Source organism: Musa acuminata, chromosome BXJ1-8, assembly GCF_036884655.1.
Source record: "Musa acuminata AAA Group cultivar baxijiao chromosome BXJ1-8, Cavendish_Baxijiao_AAA, whole genome shotgun sequence".
Classification (NCBI taxonomy): Eukaryota; Viridiplantae; Streptophyta; class Magnoliopsida; order Zingiberales; family Musaceae; genus Musa; species Musa acuminata.
Window position 1 is genome coordinate 48805233 of NC_088334.1, and position 19391 is coordinate 48824623.

General features: G+C 37.4%; 1 protein-coding gene and 1 pseudogene across 3 annotated transcripts; both read right to left on the minus strand.

Annotated features, from left to right (window-relative positions):
- Positions 1 to 397: 397 nt before the first annotated feature.
- Positions 398 to 9940, minus strand: LOC135588464 (chloroplast sensor kinase, chloroplastic-like). 3 transcript variants are annotated; one of them, XM_065080597.1, is made up of 9 exons: positions 9807 to 9940; positions 6004 to 6174; positions 5598 to 5915; positions 4691 to 4756; positions 4553 to 4621; positions 4379 to 4471; positions 3660 to 3886; positions 1686 to 1959; positions 398 to 848 (listed from the first exon to the last, which is right to left on the minus strand). In XM_065080597.1, exons 1-9 carry the CDS (start codon positions 9891 to 9893, stop codon positions 600 to 602), a joined length of 1554 nt encoding a protein of 517 aa, XP_064936669.1. In that variant the 5' UTR covers positions 9894 to 9940; the 3' UTR covers positions 398 to 599. The 3 variants fall into 3 exon arrangements, with proteins under 3 accessions (XP_064936669.1, XP_064936668.1, XP_064936670.1); XM_065080596.1 differs by lacking the exon at positions 9807 to 9940 and adding an exon at positions 8763 to 9250; XM_065080598.1 differs by lacking the exons at positions 398 to 848; positions 9807 to 9940 and adding an exon at positions 8763 to 9250 and having other exon boundaries at positions 1796 to 1963.
- Positions 9941 to 10092: 152 nt separating this feature from the next.
- On the minus strand, positions 10093 to 18288 carry LOC135680427 (quinolinate synthase, chloroplastic-like; annotated as a pseudogene).
- Between the last annotated feature and the right edge of the window lie 1103 nt (positions 18289 to 19391).

A 19391-nucleotide genomic window follows, 5' to 3' on the forward strand; every position in this document is an offset into this window, starting at 1 on the left:
TCAAAGGGAATAGAGTTTATGTTTGTCGAATGAAGAATTTAAGACATAAACTATTGGTCCAACATGAAGATTGATGTAGAGAAATATATTTGAATGTACTTTATCCTCGAAGGGATATTTGTATGTTGACCCAGATTGATAGGTAGCTAATATGACATCATAATAAACATCGGCGAATTTCCACAAACTATTTAAACAAATGGACCTAACAAAGTTGTCATTGTTCAATGACTGCGTGACTTGAAATATTCAAATATGCAAATTTAATTGACATCAAAACAACCTATCCATTTTCCTTTATAGAAAAAACCTATTCATATGTGTAAAATACCAGGCTAACTTGTGTCGTGGATTCAATTTTACTCCTACATTGTTTAGGAATTGGGGAGTCACTATCTCAAACAAGTCCTTTTTTTTATGTCGAGTCTATTCACCGTTTGTAATCGTGCATCTCATATCAATGATGAGCAAGTAGAAAAACAAGATACAAGAAAGTGAGTTATCAGCAACACTAACCAACGTGTTCTCATGAAACCAATTCTACGACCCTTGCTCTTGGAAAAACCAAGATGGCATGAACAATGGGGTACCGGAATTTGCTACACCTCTCCGGCTGCATCTGATGAATCAGACGGCAGAGCAGGGAACCACAGTTCAATACGCGTCCCCCTGGTACCAAAGGCAGCATCCAAGGCCCGGGGCGAAATGACACGGATGACACACCCATAGCTCTCTAGGATCTCACGAGCAATGGTCAGCCCTGCAACAAAATTCCATGTCATGTTGTCTTCCACCATGCCATCTGCAAAGAGATCCACTCCAAATGGTGTGAGAGAGCGCATTTGAGTCTGCAAGAAATGCAGCGGTGAGGATACGATGAGCTGATCAAGTTTTAGATTATATGTAGGTGCCAGATGCGAACAGAATCAACTCAATTATAATCAGACGGGTAAACATACATTTGTATTGAATAAGATAGCAACTAGACATGAATACGAATAGTCTCTACAGATGAATAAGCCTTCTCATGCCACAAGTTTTGGATGATAGGAACACAAGCATAGTAAGAAGCAATGCATGCTATAAACAAGAAATAGTTTTTGGAAAATTATTTGTGTGGAAGACCAAATTGCAATAGCAAATATCTCACAGCCCATGTAATGTGATTGGCAGCGCAGCCAAACAATATATTTTCACACAGATAAAACTCATTCTATCAAACAAAAATATGATACCATTCAAGACTGAATATTAACTCTTTATACTAATCCATCAATGCCTAAAAGCATAATTTGGTCTCTGATATAAATAAAAAATATTTATTTTTTGGAAAATGATTTATTATGGAAGACCAAATTGCAATAGCAAATATCTCACAGGCCATGTATTGTGACTGGCAACCCAGCCAAACAAAATATTTTCACATAATAAATAAAACTCATTCTATCAAACAACAACATGATACCATTCATGACTGAATATTAACTCTTTATACTAATTCATCAATGCCTAAATGCATATGATTTGGTCTCTGCTATGTCAGAGACATAGAAGTCACATACAGACATCTATTGCTGGTTTATGAACTAACAGTTTATCTGTAGATGAAATCCTCTGATGCACAAAAAGGAACCATTCAAAGTGCTCCAATGGAAGAAGAATTGAATAAGCAAGTTGATAATTACCATGTAATGCATGTCAGGCCCGTCATCATCAATTATGACCAGGGCACCACCAGCAGGTGCTCCAGTTGCATATATTTGAACTTTCCCGCCTATGCATGTGCGCAACAAAGCCCCCTCTATCAGATTACTAAGTGCCTGTCGCAGAGAAGATTCTTCGACACCAACCTGGAGAAACTGTGACAGTTCATTAAGTTCCAGTGATCGTTGTTGATTGTCGGCGAGAGGGAGAGCAGCTCCAACCAGATCTTTCAATATATCAGAAACAACACATGGTCTGCCTGACATAAACATCAGAGACAAATGTCATCCAGAGTTCCAGGCAATCTAGTGAAGTTCATACTTCACAATATATGGCATCAAATAGACCAGCAAGTTCTATTTAGAATACAAACATAAGTCTTCTAACTGTAAAGGAAAAATAGTAGAAGTCTCAAAAAGTCCTTTATAGATGCACAGGACACCCACATGAACAGTAGATTCTTAAGAAACATTACTGATATACAAGGAAAACCACAGATTCTGAATGCTCCACAACCATAGTATGTTCCTCACAAGGAATTAGGCCATATAACTTCTGTTCATTTAATTCAGCTGTAGTAAGAGAATTTTGTCAAGACTAATTTTAGTGTCATGAACTTAAAATACAAAACAAATCTGTTCTTGACAATTTTAGTCATTAAGATTTAACAGGTTGATACAATCTAATCGTAGGTGATTAGATAAAGGCAAGATCTTGCTCTCCAGTTTTTACTAGGAATAAGCAAGTTTGCACATAAAAGGTCATGTGTTCCTTTGGAAAAATCTCTTTATCATCTATGGCTGGGAGGAAATATGGAAATTTAACAGGTTTCTTAAAAAATGATCTGACTTTTCTTTATTTTTTTCTCTGAAATGAAAAGTAAAGTTTTCCATCTCTTCCACCTGTTAAACCTTTCAACACATGTTTGGTAACGAACAACTTCCAAATTTCCAGCACTCCAAACATACAGAAGGATAAAAGAAAACTGTTGTCTTTCCAAACTTCTTTGTGTTGCCTCTTTCATCATATCAAACAATAAACTCCTTTGGGGCATATGAAGAATTTTTTCCGATATTTGCTTCTAACAAAAAGTGTCTTTGACGGAGAAGTGCCAAGCTAATGCAACGAGTAACCCTCCAAGTCACTCTAAGGTTTGGAAAAGATAATAGATGGAGATATACTACTATGGCTGTTTTCATCTCAAAAGCAACCAGTTCAAGCTCCCTCAAACTACTGTGAAAACTATGATATCAAGTTCAAGGAGCAGCATGTCTCAAAAATATCAAGGATCAGTATCAGTCCAGTCTGTTCTATGCTAAAATTGTGTTCTCAAAATTGTTGTATAATCATTTCTCTCTGTGGCTTTGTCTCTATACATTGTTGATAACCAGTTAACAATAAATGGCTGATAAGCAATCTTGTTTTATCAGAACTTCTGGGAAATGGTTACAGAAACTGCTAATAGATACTTTTTTTCTGTAAATTAAAATTTATGTTATCTTACTATATTTTACATGATCATTAAACTCCAACAGTATGATGTTTACTCTTTAACTTATTTGATAAAAGGTTTTTAATAGTTTGAGATACTAAAATATGCCAGAATATAAACAAGACAATTTTTTCTCAAAGAGGAATACTTGAATAATGGGAGAATGCTTTGCAACTAGCAAGTATAATAAGAGACTTTGCCATGATAAGTAAATTAACTTTGCAAAAAGGCTAACCTGATCGACAAAGGTAAACTTAGAACTTGAACTCAGAAATCGTACACATTCCATGTAAATTTCTTTAGTGAGGAAAAACTCATATTTAAAGTGTTCCTCTGGTTGGCTAACTTTTTTTCTTTATCACAGGTCACTTAAATTAAACAAATGGAATGGCTGTTTTTACAGATCACAAAAAAATGTCAGAGAATGAAAAGTTCTCTTTCGGAATTTAATGCAATAGATTACCTGGTAATGTTTTGTTTTAGTGGCACAAGCCAAAGAGGTGGCATCGGCATTGCTAGGTCTTTTTTTCCAGAGCTTAGTGGTAGCACAGGTTCCATCTTCTGCATACTATATGTTTTGTTCTCGCTTGAATCATTCTCAGATGGCAGTGACCTCGACAATTCTTGGTGGCTGAACTTAGGATCATGCATCTTCTTTATTGTTTCTTCATTGTATCGTACTATATTAACCTGGGAAAAATCCAAACAAGGGCTATTAGAACCATTTCTTACCGTGTAGAAGTGGTACCTTAAACTTGCCCACCACAAATTCTCAACCAATGATCAACATATGCAATCTAAGCTGATAACAACAAAGCCATGCAAGAATGTCTTAGCTATTAAATGACCTTTCTGCCAAATGAACTCAAGTCTAAAAGCAAAAGACATCAGGGGTTACAGGTCATACACAATGACAACACAATCCCCATGGTCCACAGGCCTAACCAAAGAATTGGAGCTGTTAATAATGTGTAGATTAAAAAAAGAAAAATTGTTCTTGGGATTTGTGGCAGCAACTTATGCCCATTGAAATTCCAGAATAAAAGCACCAATTTTTTTATGTAGTTATACTCAAACGAACTTGTCATGACAAACATGTGGGCTTTTTATCCACTTTAAATATTTCTATTCATATAATACCATAGGTGAATCATTTTGTGGCTTTGGTAATGAAATTAACACCTTGGTGAGATAGGCAGAATCTTGAAGCTGCTGTAAGGCATCTTTCATATGTTCACCCTGCATAAGTAAGTCTTCGATGATATCATATGAAATCTGCCAAGGAATATAAATATCAAATTCCAAGATGGCAAAAGGTTTCCCAGATGTAAACAGTTTCAAGTACAAAAGACAAACCTCACTTCTCTTGACATGAACAGATAACATTTTTGTCAGAGCTCTAATGCTAGAAAGAGGTGCACGTATCTGTCACAATTAATTATATTAAACAAGGAGCAAAGCAATGCACCTACTACACAATCTGGAAAGACTTACTTGTTCAATCAGATGATTCATTCTGACACTATTTTGCCAAGAAGACTGTTGAAGAAGCATTGCTTTCTGGAGGTGTCAAAAGAATCAAAAACAGATATATAAGTAAATAAAGAAAGACTAATGAATGAAGCAAGAATCAGACTCTTAAAAAAGGAACACATTATTCACTTATTATATGCAAGATACGAAAAAAAATAATTAATTGAATTACTACAAACTGACTTTATTGCTCAATGAGTACACTGCCAAGAGCTGTTCTGGCTGAACTGCTTTTGCCACTAGGGTTGGTCTACTACTGAGTGATTATGATATGTAGGAAGATGATGCTCAATTTGAAAGGTCTAATACACTGATAGAATAAGGAAATAATTTCACTAAAACCAGCCATCTTCAAGATTCAAAGTCCGAAGCATAAGCAAACATAGAAAGGTTCCACTACAGCTTTAGTGGTATCAGAAAAAGAGGAAAAAGAATAAAATCTACCAATTCTCAAGTGTAGCCATATGCCAAAAGAGCAACAAAATTGAATATCAGATGGAAATGTGAGGAATAAAGCCTAAAGCTAGGTGTGGTGTAGAATGGTGATAAATGATGGATGACAAAGGTAGCAAGAGACAAGTCAAAGGATTCTTAATAAGATCCAACTGAATGAAGAGAGGACAACAATATCTGAAATATCTCACTTGTAAAATGAGAGGCTCATGTCTCTCATCTGGATTCAAGAGAAAAAAAGCCCAAAGGTGAGAGGCTGGTGACTCTTAGTTTCCTAGTAAAATTTTCTGAATAGAACTCGGTGGCAGGAAAGGATCCATGTAATGGTTGCCAAATTGTTCGGAAATCATGGTTGATGCTGTTATTGTCAACCTAAACTCCATGCATAAAGGAAAAACATAAGATCAGAAGCTACCTGATCCATGACATATGCTGTGGCCAAAGATCGAGAAATCACAATAGCTCTTGATCTTTGTTCAGTTGTGAATTGGCCATAAGCTTTCATCAAATCTTCACTGAAAGCCTCAATTTCCCAGGGTTTCTTACTAGAATATGGTGCTCCACCTAAAGAATCATCTTTAGGTGAGCAAAAGGGCACACACAGTTCACCACTATCCACATTCTCACATGAATCCAAATCCTTCTTTGGTAGTTCTGCAACTAGAAATCCTACAACAAAGGGATGCTTAACCATTGGCAGAACAAGAGCTCCAGTCCCAGATATCACTTCCACCTACAACTCAATTACTATGAATCTATTAGCAGATTATAAATGAACCAATTGTCATAATATATACCAGAAATAAGATCAGGTGACATACTTTCTGTTTCGAGAGAGCAGCTTCAGCTGCACGTAAACCTGATGGTATAGAAAAATTACCAACTAATATCACACAGTCTGCACTTTCAGAAACATCAGTTTCTGGATAAAAACCAACTCGCCGTAATTCTAACTGGTCCATTATGTAACTGCCAGCTGGCCTGACATACACCTGCACAGATATTTAAGGGCACGTTAACATGAAGGAAAATATCATGAAGACCACATAACCAACAAAGCGAGCTGTTACCAGGGTGTCCTTTGGACAAAGAAGTGTGAACTAAAAACTATAACAAGAATTTCTCATGGAGATTGAATGCAAGAATTTGCAGGCAGAGTGAAAGAGAGCATAGAAACCAAAGAAAGGGCTTTATACAACTTAAATATTGTTATTTGAACATAATGCATAAAGCAATTATGAGTATGTTTCAAAAAGATAATCTAACAAGATAGATTGCTCAATACGGAAGCATGTCAAAGGTAGACAATCCAATGAAGAAGCTTGCACAACAGCCTAAATTTTTAGTCTAGAATCAACTATAGACAAAACTAAGGCTCTATTTGTCAAAGAGGACCATAGCTCATGGAACTAATCCTGGAGGAAAACATCATGGTGGACGACTAATGACCTATCATGTGAGTTCATAACAATTATACGTAGCATGGATTAAAAGAATAATAACAATAGCAGGAAATGAGTATGGAATGAACGTAAGCACGACCTTAGACAGTTGGCATAAAGAAACATAAACATGGTGAGATTTTATGCATAAGCTAACAATTTTTTAAGGCCTCTGATAGAAAAGAAGAGACATTACATTGGGGAATAAAATAGGGTTTCTAATATAACAACAACAACAAGCTGCAATGTTCCAACTACTTGGAGTGGGACAATGTATCTTTTCCTGTCATTGAGCTCTAAGCAATGCAATATGTCTAGTTAAATTAAGAGAACTCAACCATCTTGTTATAGTTCTAAAATGCCAAGGTCCCTCTTCCACTTTAATCACCCCACCTTTCCTCAATGAACAATGTCTTCATCAATACTTCTTGCTACTGATCTACTTTATAAATAATCGTAGTGACGTACATATATTTTATCAAATCAAAATAATTATTGTTTAATCCTCTCTTTTCTAAAATGTGTCATCACAAATCTCTAGAAAGTCGATCATACTTTGTTTTTGAGTCAATGAAAACCATGTAAAAATCTTTCTTCTCTCTATATAGTTTTAGTTGTCACAATAAACAAATAGCATTCAAGATTGATCTTCCGGGCATAAAATCAAATTAATTCTAAAAATAGCCATTTCACATCTTATTTTTATTGAATCACCCTTTTTAAGAGTTCCATGATATGACACAATAGTTTGATCTCTCTATGGTTAGAGTAGTTTAAAATCTCTCCTGTTCATGTAAATTAGTAATAAAAAGCTCTTTCTCAATACATTATACACCCTTTTTATCCTCAATTTTTTGTTAAAAAAATTAGTCAACAATATACCTTTTGATCTCCTAAACTATTCCACATCCTAATAGGGATATCATCATATTTATGCTCTTACCTAATTTGCTAACTTAAAATTTTCTTCAGTTAATGTTTCTAATTATACAAATAAATCTATAATTTCTAAACTTCTAGTTCAACAATATACCTTTTGATCTCCTAAACTCTTCCACATCCTAATAGGGTAACAATCGTATCTATACTCTTACCTAATTTGCTATCTTTAAAGATATTTCTTTAGTTAATGTTTCTAATTTTACAAATAAATCTATAATTTCTAAACTTTTAGTCCCTATTATTGTCTAAGGCAAAGTATCAACAGAATGTTCATTAAATAGAATGTAGAAATAATTCGTGCTTCTGAAATATATTGATGTCTGAAAAGTACCTCCATCTTCAACGACAAAGGAAAATAAGCATTAGATTTTAGATAATTTTACTTACAACTTCTTGAAAAAAACCACTGGCTTAATAGGAAGGAATCAATTAGAATGAAAATTGAGGATTCTCTGCTGTGGACTTCTAACTCTAGGTTTTCATGTAGTTATGATGACCTAAGTATCATTTGCTTCTACTCAGGATCTAATACAAACAAGATGGTCACAAGCAGAGTTAGATATAATTGGCTGGTACCTACAGCCGTCACCAGTACATCTTAATCAATATAAGTGGGTCTCGTATATTAGGAAGACCCAAGAGTTCCAAGGCCAATCCACAGAAAGCAAAAAAGTCCTCAGTGTATGTTAAGCCATCAAATACTCGCAAGCTTAAATATTTTGCTAACCTCATTTACAGGCAAAGATGCTTATATTTTTGACTGGTCTCAAAGAATCAAAGGATTCAAGGAGAAACTCATCCTTATTAAGCTTTGTTTCAAAAAAAGATGTGGTTAAGTACTAATACTTCCAGAAACCTGTGTGCTTCAGAAATTCATGAAGTTTTTCGTCTTATACTAATTTGGTTGTTACACCAACTGATGCCATTTTGTTTCTCATGTCATCACCCTCTGAGTCTTTACCACATATTCGACACTCACAAGAACATTACAGCAAACACCTAAACTACAATTACTCAACGTATGTAACTTCTATTAAAATCTCATCTATGTGCGGGTCTAATCAGCAACAACTCAGAGATTATCATGTTCCTGCTTGTCGAATAGACCACAGTAAGCGATGGCATCAGTTGGTAAGCAAACTGGGATCCCTTAACACGACCACATGAGACAATTCACGGAAGAGAACCAGACTGACCGACAAGACGGCGTCCGGATCCACAACCATGCGAAACAAATCGAGCTGCTCGAGGCAGAGGCGTTGGAAGTCAGGGCTCGGCAGGACAAGCCCTTCCTTCCCCTGTTTCTCCACCCGCTGGGTGAACACCACCGGCGACGACGGCGAGGCCCGCTGGATGGCGGCGGCCACCGCCGCGGCGGAGGAGGGGATCAACTCCGCGGCGTCGTTCGAGTCTGTGAGGGCCACGGGATGGAGAGAAGAGTGGATTCTGAAGATCGGAGAAGGGTATCGGCTTGTGGTCGATTTGAGCCGAAAAGGCGAGGGGTTGTGGAGTCCCAGAAGAACGGGATTAGTATGAATGAGATGAAGACGTGTAGGGAAGCGGGGATCGATGCAGTAGAAGAGAGAGTTCGCCGCAGCGATGGCGGAGGGCAACATCGCCGGCTGCGCGGCGGTGTTCGATGTAGAGGATGGTGGGGGTGGGAGAATGGGGGTTGGGAAGAGGAGGCAACGGTTTCTTGGAGATGCTCTGCGTTCTTATCCTCGTCACGAAGCTGCCATAAATTTTTAGCGAGTCACGAAAGTACCCACTTTCTTACCCAGAGACTTTCTCATCCCACGTGGCTTTGGCCGGTCGGGGCAAACTATGAGGAGAACAAAGACGGGCGAAGTAGCAGCGCAACTTACACCCAAAGTGCAATTGACGACGACGGGATTATATCCACAACCTCTTTCTTTTTCTTTTTCTTTTTTTTTTTTGGGTCCTATAAACCTCGTCATATCTTCCATCTAAAAATGGACTAAATTTGGAAAACAAAAAAAAAATGGTTTACATGAAATATAATCTATCAGACTAAATATTAATCTGTATTGAAACATCTTGGAGTTCAAATTCTAAATTTTATTTCTAGCTTTGACGAATAACTAAAGCCATTATTTCATTTTTGAATGAACAATACCCAATATAAGCAATGACTAAAGTGTGAAAGAGATGCACCATCATGACCCAACAACAAATCATCCAAGTATATAAATAATTACTATCAAACATATCGAGCGCACCTGCACTAAGCAGTGAATTGTGGATGGATTACATAACCTTGTTAAAACTTGTTGGTATTCGTCTATGGAGGATATGATGGATTGCATAACCTTCTTCTTGTCGCCTGGATGAAAAAAAAAAAAAGAGAGAGAAATTATCTCCAGTTGACTACCATCAAGTTGAAGAGTAATGATACATCAGCAAAAGCCAAATTAGGAAGACAAGGTAACATCGACAAATTCTTGACAAACCTCTAAATCAAAAGTTGGAATGAGATAAGAGTATAAAAAGATGCACATATATAACCAATAACTAATCTAAAAGTGCCTCGTGTAGAATTGGCTCACATCCAATATCTACAACCGGTTTTCCACCAAGTGTTACTGTATTAAACCTGTTAGCTTCATAGGCACGAAGAGTGCCGTTTTTGTTGGGAAGTTGCTGGCAAACTCTCAACGACGATTTTAGTGAGTTTATCTGCACTCAACATATGAAGATTTTAGAGCAGGTCAGAGCAGTCTATACATTTTCATGACATTGCAGGATTTCAATTAGTAGATGCCTCAGTCGGATCATTTTTATATTTCGACAACATATCTAAGATTTCACACCGAGGTCTAAAGATTATTGTAGAATCGTCAATTATTAGATACATAGAAAGAGGTACTAACCTTCGTATATGGACAGGAAGTACAACCTCCATGAATAGAGCACCCTTCACCATTTGCGACACCGGGAACAACAGCAAGTTCTTTGATATCACTTGGTATAGCAGAATTTAGACCACGAGACCCATTCATTGATGTCCTTGATACTGAATCCGATAAGACTGGAGATTGTTTTACATCTTGATTCCCTTGAACCCAGTAATCCACGAACTGCGGCAACTATGGAAGTCAACATTCCAGATTCGGTTCCTAACACAAACTGTAGGTGATCATCGATGTCCCTGTCCAAAGCTTTCTGTACCTGGTTTTTAATGAAATCCAAAATGTTTTGGGTGGAACCTACAACTCCCATTCCTCTCCTTTTTGCTTCCATTGCCAAAGAAAACATTTCACCAGGAACTTCAAAATGAGCTGTTAAGAATGCATCACAGTACAGCTCTTTTATTCTCTCCACTACTTCATGACCAAACATATCATGCACAATGCAGTTACCATCCTGTATGTTAAAGTAGTACGAGTATCATGATCAGCAAAGGCAACAGACAAACACACTGGAATTACCAGATATTGTTAATTTTTATTAGAGAAAGCATTTGCAATAACTTTTATTTAAACACGAGTGTCGGTAATAACTAAAGAACTACTCAATTTCCATATAAACCATGGTCTGTCTAATATATTGTTAGATTTGAAGCCTTTTAAAATCCCTACACTGTGAATTGTCCCTGCCCCATGTCAACCCACGTTCATTATAATAACTCAGAATCTAATGTGGATACAACTTCAACTCCATGAGAAATACAGTGCATTAAATTGACAAAAAGAATTCATTTGTAGCACAACTGCATGTCTCCTTTCCCATAAGCAATTTAAGGCACATTCTAGCATGTCTTATCAATAATTTGAAACACTCAAGTAAAATTTCTAAAAATTTCTTCAGGATAATGCATCAAAAAGCACCTCAGACATGTCTGTGTTATTAGCTTTCTTTCTGTGATATAACCAAGCAATACCAGAAGTGTTCAGTAGTACATAATTACATTAAGCTACAATAAGAAGTTGGTCAAAATAATTTCTATAACCAACTGAACATGTATAAAACCTTATAACTAATAATATTGCGAATGACAGCCAAAAATCAAAGTAGCATTTCTGTGTAATAAATGCTGATTAAAGAAAGGAAGAACAGTGCAACGGTCGACAAACCTGGTAGTAGTGCAGCCTCTTCAGTAATGATCTTATGGAGTTCCTGTTATGCTCTGGATGTATTCTGATATTTCTTCATCTGTCATGTCAGCCATTTGGTGAAACAACTCCACAATATTTGCACCCATGTAAGAATCAGGACCATACCAAACATTTAAATCCTGTACTTGAGCAAATGCCTAGCAAATATTTTATTAGAGAAAAATCAAATTACAAATATATGAGATTAGTAATCCAAATTGATGCAATGTGCTTCACTAAAATATGCAACTACCAGATATGAAATGCAAAATCTAAAAGGGAGCAAAGAGTTTACGAGCATTACCAACCTGAAAAACTGTCTGCACAACATTAGATGAAGTACAAGTGATTGTAGGCACTAGTTCATGTCCATAGGCCTTAGTCTCCAAGGAAGTATTTATGTAGATCACATGCAATGAAGGAGGTGAATTTGAAGCTGCCTCCAAAACTGCATATATGTCAAACTCCCTGCTGCATCCACCAAGGAGCAACCAATTAGTTCATTGGACATTCTGTACACACCAACCTGCATGAAACCTACTGTGGTTAAGAGTCTTCCAAACGATACCACTGTGCAAGATAAACCAGTTAAATGTACTTCAAGATGCATTCATGCTTGTTTCTAAAAACAAAGAACAAACATGATCGTTGTTAATTATTATTATCTCAAAACGAGTTAGGATAAAATCTAAACTCAAAAAAGTTTAACAGTCTAACATTCACAATGAAAATAATTATAAAAAGAATGCATTTGATTTTCCTTTTCATGAATGTAGGCAGAGTACAAGAGGCTGATGAGACTCAATATGTGATTGTCATGTAAACTTACATGTATGCATGTTGCAACATCTGAACTGCACCGTTGTAGGAGATTCACAGAGCAGTATAAGATGATGATGGAGACATCTCTGCGAAAATAAAATGAAGAATTGTGTTAAATGTATATAATAATTGACAAACATCATAGCAAGACAAAATTTGAAAAGTTCAGAGACCTGAAGATATATTCCACTGTGCTAGAATAAAACCAAAACATAGTTTTTATAAAGAGAACATTAGAGCCTTTAGAACATATGAGAATAGTTCTTTTAAAATCAAGAAGCCATACATCTGAGCCTGCCAACAAACAACTATTTAGTATCCCAGTGACAAGATAAAATCCTGAACTGTCGTACTGAGGCATGCCAAACTACCAAGTGCATATTGTAGCTGTCTGACTGGGTGCTGCTATAGGTATCTTGCAGTGCCAAAGGTGTGCAGAAACTCTTTTATCTGACTGACAGGCTAGTTATGATCCATGCAAGAACTGGTAAAGTTCTTGTCCATAGGCAACTCTTGGGCAAAATAGTAAATACAAACGCATCTGCTGGATCATGACCAAACAACAATCCAATAAAGAAACAAAGAAGATAACTGCTCTGAAGAGACAATCTCCAAGTTGTCTGACAACAATTAAGTAATAGGCTCTAAGGAAAGATGGCATGACACCAAATAGGTCTTGTCACAGACCATCTAAGTTCATTATAGGTTTGATTACACCCTAGGTTCTAAACCAAATTTGTATTTCTCTTATCAGGAATTGATAAATCAATCCACCCATTGACTGGTAAATGAACTGTCCAATTTTGGGCAGTCTGTCCACATGTGGTACTCTTGCGGCAGTGTGTTATGGTACCATGTGACAGTACATGGATCCGGTCCAGTTACAAGTCAGTATGGATCTGGTACCCGAAATGTAGAACCTTGATTCATACTTGGTGAGTGTTTGCAACATCATATAAGTTTTGAAAGTTTTCCAAGTCAATAGAAATAATTATAACCTTCAGTTGTGAAGACCTAATCAACCACTATCAATGTTCAAAACCTTAAAGCAAATAATCTGACTATAATGATGGGTTCTTTGGAGCAAAACCTTAGTTCCAGCAGTTGATTGTGTTTATATACTGTTAATGAAAAACTATGAACTTGTAACTTGTACTTTTGTAAATATCTTAAGGGAACACAGAACAAGAAGAATGAGTACGTAAAATGTTCATTGATAAAAACAAATGAAAACCACATACCTTCTTAAAATCAGCCTGATCAAGTATTGCACCAACATTTTCAGACATGAAGTCCACACCAAGTACTGCAATATATTTGCATCCAGCTTCTGCCATTTTAACAGCCCTATCTGCCATTACCGAGGAATCAGATATATGGATGTGAGGCCACAACTTCTGTGCAGCAGTCAATATGCCTTGGACCTCTGGATCCATGTAAAAAGATTTTCTTTTATCGTAGGACACTCACACCAGTTCTTTAATTTTTGACTCATCAGAAGATAAAAACATTGCCTGCAATTACACTGTAATGGGATGATGAGAACTTGTCAAAACTTCCGTTCATGCCAAACAGAAGAGTAATGCAATGAATTCTTCTTTCTGCACGACACCAACATAAGATGAAGTATGCATACATCTGTTTATAACGAAATATTCATCTTCACTACTGTGGCACATCGACAATTTGTCAGCATGGTTCGGCACAAGGTATGCATATACAAACACAAAGTCCTCTGTCTGGCAGAGAGTTTGTGCACTAAACTAATATTAGGTACTACGTCTGCAATTGATGGATTGATAATTGTGGACATAGCAAATAGAGTTCAAGACCACAGTAGTTCTGGCTACAGTAGAATAAAGTACAACAACAGCACTGCAGGTGTCTAGACGAGTGAAAACAGTGACAATCAAACAAATACAATCAAAGATCAAGAACATGCAATTTGTTAGTTTGGCAAGTCCCATAGTCCCACATCGGGGAAATCAAGTTTGGTATCTCCTGTTTAACCTATAAATAAGGGTCTGGGCTTTGAAGTCAGAAACACCACAAGTGGCACCACAAGAAAAACCTAAGTGTTTACTTTGGGTTTAAGTCCACACTCAGTTAAATAGTTTGGGTTTTTCTTGTTTAGTATTTTCGGGTGTTTTATGGCCTAGGAACATCTTCCTAAGGCATTTGTAATAGTCCCTTTTATAGTAGTGATTTGCTCCTCTTTCGTCCGTGGATGTAGGTCAAAGTCAATTGACCGAACCACGTAAATCTGGTGTTCTTGTCGCTTTTATTTCTTCCGCTTTATTGTCTTTGTTGGGTTGCCAAAATTACTCTTTGGTAAATATCCTGAGGCTAGCTCTAACAAACTGGTATCAGAGCCTGGTTTCGGGATCTTTTGGCAACGATACCAATAACAAAGATTGTTGTCGAGAAATTCGACAGAAATGTCAACTTCGGCTTGTGGCAACTCAAGATGGAGGTCATTCTAGTTCAAGACGGAGTTGATTTGGTACTATAGGGAGCTTAGAGCATTCCAGATGATATGTCAAAAGAAGAGCTTGCGGGTATGGATAAGAAGGCCCGATCAAGCATCATTCTAAATCTCTCTGACGAGGTTTTACGGGAGGTAGCTACGGAGACTACGGCTAAGAGCATGTGGGACAAGCTTAAAGCCTTGTACATGAAGAGGACAGTGGATAATCGTCTCTACTTAAAGCAGAGTTTATATATGCTTCGGATGACTGAAGGTACATCTATACTCTCACATCTTGATAAGTTTGATTTTTTGATTATGGATTTGGAGAATATAGATGCAAAAATTGATGATGAGGATAAGGCCCTGTTACTCTTGTGTTCTCTTCCCCAATCTTTTAAGCATTTCCGTGATACTTTGATTTATGGAAAAAAATAGTTTCGTATCAAGAAATTAAATCCGCACTGAAATCTAAGGAGCAGATAGACAGGAATATCACTGGGGAAAGTAGAGAGAATCAGGCTGAGGGTCTGGTTGTCAGGGGTAGAATGGATAAAAGAGAATTTGACAGTAGTAGATCTAAATCCAGACATAGAAATTTGGAATGCAGATATTGTCATAAAATGGGGGCACATTAAATCTGATTGCTTTAAATTGAAAAATAAATTAAAGCAAAAGGAAAATTTTGTTGAGAAAACTATTGAATCCGCTGAAGTTAGTGTAGCAACTGATGAGAATGTTGGAAATATTTTCTTTGCTATTGATGATAGGACAAGGTCTAAAAATGAATAGATTTTAGATTCGGGTTGTTCTTATCACATGTGTCCCAATAGGGATTTGTTTTCCACATATGAATATTGTAATTGTGGAATTGTTTTGATGGGCAATAATGCCGCATGTGATGTTGTTGGTAGAGGAACAATCCGAATTAAAATGCATGATGGTATTGTGAGGACGCTCACTAATGTTAGACATGTTCCTGATTTAAAAAAGAATCTCATCTCTTTAGGCATCCTAGAGGCCCTTGGGTGTAAATACACAGCTGAAGGTGGAGTTATGAAAGTTTCTATAAGTGCTCTTGTTATTATGAAAGCTTGTAGGTCTGGTAGCTTGTATATTCTGCATGGAACTACTGTCACAGGTTCGGTTGCAGTCTCGTCATCATCATTGTCTAATTCTGACATCACCAAATTATGGCATATGCGTTTGGGTTATATGAGCGAAAAAGGTTTGAACATATTGAGTAAAAGGGGTCTACTTTGCGGACAGAGTACTAGGCTACTGGATTTTTGTGAACATTGCATTTTTGGAAAGCAGAAAAGAGTCAGTTTCAATTCTCCGGCAGTTCACAAAACAAAAGGTACTTTTGACTATATGCATTCAAACCTTTGGGGTCCAGCTCATGTTCAGTCTAAGGGTGGTGCTAGGTATATGTTGACTTTCATTGACGATTATTCCAGAAAAATTTGAGTTTATTTTCTGAAGCATAAAAATGATGTTTTTCTAACCTTTAAACAATGAAAGGTTTTGATTGAGAAGCAAACAGGTAAACAGATTAAGCGGCTTCGAACAGATAATGGCATGGAATTTTGTGAATGTGACTTTAATGAATTCTGCAAAAATGAAGGAATCGTTCGGCATTGCACTATCAGGATGACGCCTCAACAAAATGGTGTGGCTGAACGTATGAACAGAACACTCTTGGAGAGAGGAAGGTGTATGATCTCAAATGCAGGGTTAATAAAGGACTTTTGGGCAGAGACAATTAATATGACCTATTACGTTGTCAACCGCGCTCCTTCTGCAGCACTTAACTTTAAAACTCCGGAGGAAGTTTGGTCAGGTACTCCTGCTGATTATTCTGATTTAAAAATTTTTGGGTGTCCAGCATACATGCATATAAATGAAGGAAAATTAAAGCCTCGAGCTAAAAAATGTATTTTCCTTGGGTATGCTTCTGGGGTGAAAGGATACAGATTATGGTATTCTGATCCCAAATCTCCAAAATTTATAATCAATAGAGATGTTACTTTTGATGAATTGTTCATGTTATCTTCCAAAGAGGATTCTACTAGTTGTACAAATGATAGTGCGCAGAAGCAGGTGGAGCTTGAGATTGGTAGTTCAGATTATTTTAAGTCGAACTCTTCTACTCAAAGAATGCCAGTAGATGATCCCGAGTCTACTGACGCAGATGATCTAGAGGAAGAGCAATATTCCATAGCCAAGAATAGACCATGGAGAGATATTCGACTACCACAAAGATATGCAAATTTGGTTGCATATGCTTTGTCTGTTGCAGAAGAAACAAGTGAAGTTGGTGAGCCTACTTCCTACTCAGATGTAGTTTCTTGTGATAATTCCGCTAGGTGGTTGATTACGATGAATAAAGAAATTGAATCTCTCCATCAGAATAGAACTTGGGATCTTGTGAAGCCGCCTTCGGATAAGAAAATTGTTGGATGTAAATGAGATATCATTGTTGAGAGAAAGGTCCTTGTTCAGAAAATTCATACGAAAGACAATCTAGTTGATCTGCTTACGAAGCCTCTTCCGGTTTACAAGTTCAAGCAGTGCTTGGACTTGGTTGGTGTTCATTATTGGTGATTGCCCATTGAGGCTTTTATGAAGAAAGTGGAGCAAGTTTTGTTGGGACATACCAAGGTGGAGATTTGTTAGTTTGACAAGTCTCATAGTCCCACATCGGAGAAATCAAGTTTGGTATCTCATGTTTAACCTATAAATAAGGGTCTGGGCTTTGAAGTCAGAAACACCACAAGTGACACCACAAGAAAAATCTAAGTGTTTACTTTGGGTTTAAGTCTGGCTTATAGTTTGGATTTTTTTTGTTTAGTTTTTTCGGGTGTTTTATGACCTAGGAACATCTTCCTAAGACATTTATAATAGTCGCTTTTATAGTAGTGATTTATTCTTTTTTTCGTCCGTGGATGTAAGTCAATTGACCGAACCACGTAAATCTGGTGTTCTTGTCGCTTTTATTTCTTCCGCTGGGTTACCAAAATTACCTTTGGTAAATATCCTGAGGCTAGCTCTAACACAAATAATGAGAAAATAAGAACCCGTCCACGAGGCGACCGAGGCGGTGGAAGGGAGACCGGAGGCGATGGCGGAGTAGGGGAGCGGGGGGTCGGGGGTCTGGAGGCAACGCAAGGTGAGGGGCCGCGGCCGCCGACGAAGGCGTGCGGTGGAGGGGAGAAGCGGCCGCCGACGAAGGCGTGCGGTGGAGGGGAGAAGCGGCTTATGGTTAGGAGTAGGGCTTGATATGAGAAACCTTGTAGTTACTTTGGCTGCTTCCATTACCACCGTAGTCTCTCTCTATCTCTCTCTCCGTTTCTTGTTTCTTGATGGCTTCTTCTCCGTCTCCGCCGGTTAATGCTCCGCGATAAATAGGCGAAGGGGCCAAAGAATCGATGGGAGGCAACCGCCTCCGGAGGCAGACCGGAGAGGTCACTGAGTGGTGCGGGGGCCTGTGGGGCCACTTCATACTTGTTTGTCTTAAATGGAAAAATAAAAAAATGCATATTATATATATAGGTTTAAAATCTATAAAAGGATGAATTTATCCCAATGAATTTAGTATAGCTTATTAATCATTAGGGACTATGATTACTAAGAATTATTACGATAGTCAAATGATAGTTTGTTGATGAGGATTTAATGCGAAATTAATTTGTTTTGTGAATATATATATATATATATATATTGAATATGTAATTTTAATTTTTTTTTAAAGATCATATAATTTTATTATTATCTTGGAACAGCAATATCCAAAGAATGGAAAGGTGAGGAAGATACGGTGGTTTGAGTTGATGCATGGAAGATGACCATTTCCCTCTTATCTCGCTCTCTCCCCCTCCCCCACCATCACAGCCACGTGCCACTTTCTCTCTCCTGTGCCGTCACATTGGCTTCTCTTTTCTTTGAAGATTTATGTTGGACTCTCGGGATCAGTGCATGTCTAGAGGATTAACACAGCACTGGTGGTGAGTGTGGCTGAATAAGTGTACAAATAATATTGCAGCAATGGTGGTGAGTATGATTTTTTTGCTTTTATTAGACCTATATGTGTCAAATTTGGAGAGTTAAAAGTGATTCGGATTTGACGACTTCACGGAGGCGTGCAGGGAAGCAGCAACCGTGACACCAAAGTTCCATGAACTCTTTCGGGCACCTCATTAGTTAAGCTCACGAGTAGAGGATGAGGAGACGATCACAGGTGTTGAGGTCGACGTATGCGGCTTCTGTTGGGTTCATCGCCCGTGATAAAGATATTATTCACTTCACAGGTTTAGCGTATATATTTAACGTTTTATTATCAAATTTGATCTAATTAATATTTCCTCAGGATAACAACCATTTGCTTCGACATCCTTCAAACAAACTTAAAAAGAAAAAGG